At 37.2% G+C, this 4,122-nt stretch overlaps 1 protein-coding gene across 1 annotated transcript in view; it reads left to right on the top strand.

Moving 5' to 3' along the window:
* The window catches only part of lars1b (leucyl-tRNA synthetase 1b), a 22,890-nt gene that overhangs the window by 14,312 nt on the left and 4,456 nt on the right, over positions 1 to 4,122 (top strand). The window contains exons 26-28 of the mRNA XM_035666078.1: positions 1,761 to 1,901; positions 3,580 to 3,690; positions 3,969 to 4,079. Coding sequence (XP_035521971.1) covers positions 1,761 to 1,901; positions 3,580 to 3,690; positions 3,969 to 4,079 — 363 coding nt within the window. The remainder of the gene's footprint in view (positions 1 to 1,760; positions 1,902 to 3,579; positions 3,691 to 3,968; positions 4,080 to 4,122) is intronic.

Genomic DNA, 4,122 nt, shown 5'->3' with positions numbered 1-4,122 from the left:
ATGATGATCTTATTGCATCAGTATTACACTGTCTCATATACATGGCATGCATACATTGAATCAGTAATACACTGTATCTTTATTGGATGATATTGAATCCTGTTATTGGAGCAGTCACGAGTGAGACACACATTATAGAACGGGCCTTTAGCATCGTGTTTCAGAGTTAGCGTTTGTTACGAACACGTTATCTGTTAAGACAATGTGATATATTGTTAGAGGAGTTTGGTGCAGCGCACGCTTTCAGTTTATGGAATTAAACTGCTGATATGGCAACTCATCTGTTAACGTACTTAGTATCTCACACTACAGGACACAAGCCAACGAAATGAAGTTAAAACCATATATCGAGGAACATCGGGGCATCGTTTACCAAGACTCCATTCAGAATACCACTAATTATAACGAAACAAATAAATAAACAGATTTTTTTTTTATGTTTTAATAATAAAATATGATAGATCTGCTTTATATTAGATAAACCATACGATTACTGCTGTCTTTCATGCCCCCGTCAAAGCAACTGCTACATGTGAGATTCAGGCAGCAATCAGAATTCCTCTCTCCTGATGGAAACGGAAGGTTGATAGTGATGTTGATAGTGTCAGTGTAGAGTTGTCCTGTAATGCTACAGGCTTCATTCCTGGCTGCTTCTCTGTATTTCGAGGTTAGCCTGAAGTCATAGTATTATGACTTTGAGGAGCTAATCGATGATCACGCTCCACATGGGAAATACTGAACCAAACTACATAATTGGCTGTGTGTGTGTGTGGTGGTGTTTGTAGATGTGTGTGTGTGTCGAGGGCAGAGAGCAGAGAGAGAGAACAATAACAGCTTCCAAACAAGAAAGAGGACAAAGAGTGAACAGTCCTCATCTGTATAAACTCCATTTTCTATAACGATTTAATATATGTCTCATAAAGAGTGCAGACCTCGACATGTTCACTCCAAATGCTAAATCCAGTATCAGAAAGATACAGTGTATACTGATCAATATAATCCATAAAGATACAGTGTATTCTGATCAATAATCCATAAAGATACAGTGTATTCTGATCAATAATCCATAAAGATACAGTGTATTCTGTACAAACTTTATAAATGAACCAAACTTCATTCAGAAAAGAAGCATTTTAAAAGGAGTGAAATTAACGAATAATAATTGAAGATAATTCACTTTTTTTTTAAGTGTTAGAAAGAAAACAAAATCTATGTTTCCAACGTTGTTAAATTAAGGATAAAAACTGTTAATAATCTTAATTTTAAAGCTTCCAAATAATAAAAAATCAAGTTCACAGTTCAGTTTTTTAAAATAACATCAAAGATTTAAGTTTTTTCTAAAGAGAAAAAAAAGTAAATTATCTCAACAAAAGATTAGAAGTCGGTTTTAATCTTTTGTTTTTTACTTTGGTGAAGTTGTTTTCTCAGTTTTCTTTTTACAGTGCGGTTTCTCATCTTTCATGTGTTCGCTGCAGATTTCGGGACCCTTGTCTTCCTCCTCCTCCTCCTCCTCCCTCTCTGACCCACTTTCAAACAAAGACCTAACTCTCCTCTTTCTTTAACTTCTTTCTTTGATCCATTGTTTTCTCGCTCTCACTTGTTCTCTCTCTCTCCTTCTTTCTTCTGTTTGTTTTAACTAAAGACTTTTTCCTGTCGTATCTCTTTCTCATTCCTCCTGTCTTCTCCTCTTCATCCTCCTGTTGAGATCTCTCATTTCTCACTCATCTCTTTCCTCACTCTCTCTCTCTCTCCCTCATTAGACCAGTTCTCTGAGGAAGGCATCGTGGCCTGTGGCGGGTCCAGTTGATGAGATTCTGATGCGTTCCTCTCAGTACCTGATGGAGACCGCACACGACCTTCGACTGAGACTCAAAGCATACATGCAGCCCCCCAAAAGCAAAGTAAGAAGTGTGTCTGTGTCGTTTCTTATGCTTCACTGCTGTAATGGCATTTTTAAAATAATTGTGAAAATGAATATTGATTTCAAAATTGATTGCTTTCTTTTTAATAGTATTTTTTTTTTTAATCTAGCACTTGTCTCGGAGTGCATTAAGTGTGGTAATTAAATCAGAGGCAGCATTGTGTCTTTACTCTTATTCTCCCTCGGGTGTTGTTTAACAGTTTTGTGATTGTTTGATGGGAAGCACAATGAGGCAGAAAATAATAAAAACTGCACGGTAAGAAGTTTGAAAGTAGAGTTGTGGTTCAATCTAATTTTTATATATGGTTCCAGGATACAATCGGCTTATTAAATCTGAAAGTCAAATTGCGTATTGAATCTATTTAGGTTTAGAAATAACTAGACTAATTAAACCCAAGGACTTAAAGTCAAGCTTTGTTAAATAACATCTTTGCTGGTAAGATAAACAATTGTACTTCGCTCTTTGCTAATTAAAAAGAGAGGAGCTATTTCTTTGACTCTGACCTTAACAAATCTATATATTTTACCTGCTTGGAGCTGGATAAAAAAAACTAATTTATTTCAAGACGGAGTTACCTTCAGTGTATTTAATCTGTTTTTCCATTCCCAAGCTAGACACTGTGTTATAAAAGTAAAATACTGAATGTAGGAATCACCTGCTTAATGTTACTCACCCCAAAGTTATAGGATTTGTAGATTTTTGATGTTGTCTCCCCTTTTCTTTGCCATGACATCCTCTATGCTGAGGGTCTAAGGATAGAGGGCCGTTATATGCTGTGTTGAAGCCCCTTGAGGCAAATTTGTTATGTCATTTTGAGCTATATGAATAATATTGACTTTTACTATCCCTTTGGATACACTTGAAGATTTAAGCCTGCGTTGTGTTCACGGTAAGAAAGTTAACCTATTGTTTGTTAACAGTTTGGCTGTTAAGTGGCTGTAGGCAGGTGGGAGAAAAGCTAAACAAGTATTGACAAGATTTGAGACAGCCGATATCTCAGGCCTCCAGATTGCCGTCATTGATTTGCTGCAAATGTTTTGTTGCTATGGAGGCAAGATGGAGGGATGATCGGGACAGTAAAATAATCATCTTTTCATGTCAAGGATTTTGTTGGCAGATGAGTTGTTGGCAATCAGGGGACATGCGACCATAGTGTTACATCATATTATATTTGAAAAAAGTAATTGAGAAACAACTAAAAGTCAGAGTGATGATTGATTTTTTTATTTTATTTTAAGAAGTAGCATTGTATTATGGAAATTGAGTTTTTTCTTTCCTTTTGAATGATATGTCTATTAGGCTGTTTTATCTAATTTTCATGTTTAATTTATAGTGGTAATATGCTGTCACATCAAGACTCATTTATGGAAACACATACAGGCACACATACAGTACAGGACAAGAGTAGACTTGACAGCTGTCACATAAAATAAGTTCACAAATCCCCATCGTCATTTTATACACACACGCACAAAAAAAAAACAGTTTGCTTCTTGAATAATCCAAACACACTGCTTCCCATTGAGACTACCTGCCCTCAAAATATGCTGTCACTGTACTGAATAAAAGCCAAACCATAAAAGTGTACCTGACTGTATGGATGAATGTGGTGAATCTGAAATGCTCCTTTTTTTTTTATGCTGTTTTTCTCCAACAGAAAGGTGACTCAAAACCCCCAGCCAAGCCCTCCCACTGCAACATCTACGTTGCCAAAAGCTACCCTCCATGGCAGCACAGTGCCTTATCCCTGCTCGGCAAGCACTACAAGGTGAGGAACCAACACACAGCATGACATTCATACACAGCAGTAATCGTTTTATATTAACACTTACTTCTGTGTTTCAAATCATCTCATACCACGGTCTGGGTGAATACGCCATTCTGATTGGCTGATAATGGACACCTTGTCGGACATTATCCCCTTACATGTAACCTACACTGTGTTTTCCATCAGCTACACAGTACATCTCTCTGTGTGCCTCTGTTCCTGTTTGTCTGTGTCTCTAACCTGTCTTTTGTTTTTTTTGTGTCTCTGTGTCTGTCCAGAGCAACAATGGGGCTCTTCCAGACAACAAAGTGATAGCAAGCGAGTTGGGAGCCCTGCCTGAACTGAAGAAATACATGAAGAGAGTCATGCCGTTTGTAGCCATGATCAAGGTAAATCTGGAGGAAGTAGGGATGTCAGTGTGTCTGTGTATAG

The sequence above is a fragment of the Morone saxatilis genome, unplaced genomic scaffold (genome assembly GCF_004916995.1).
Source record: "Morone saxatilis isolate NCDOM2014 unplaced genomic scaffold, NCSU_SB_2.0 Contig20, whole genome shotgun sequence".
NCBI lineage: Eukaryota > Metazoa > Chordata > Actinopteri > Moronidae > Morone > Morone saxatilis.
Note: the sequence above shows the minus strand (reverse complement) of the source record. Positions and strands in the feature narration are given on the sequence as shown.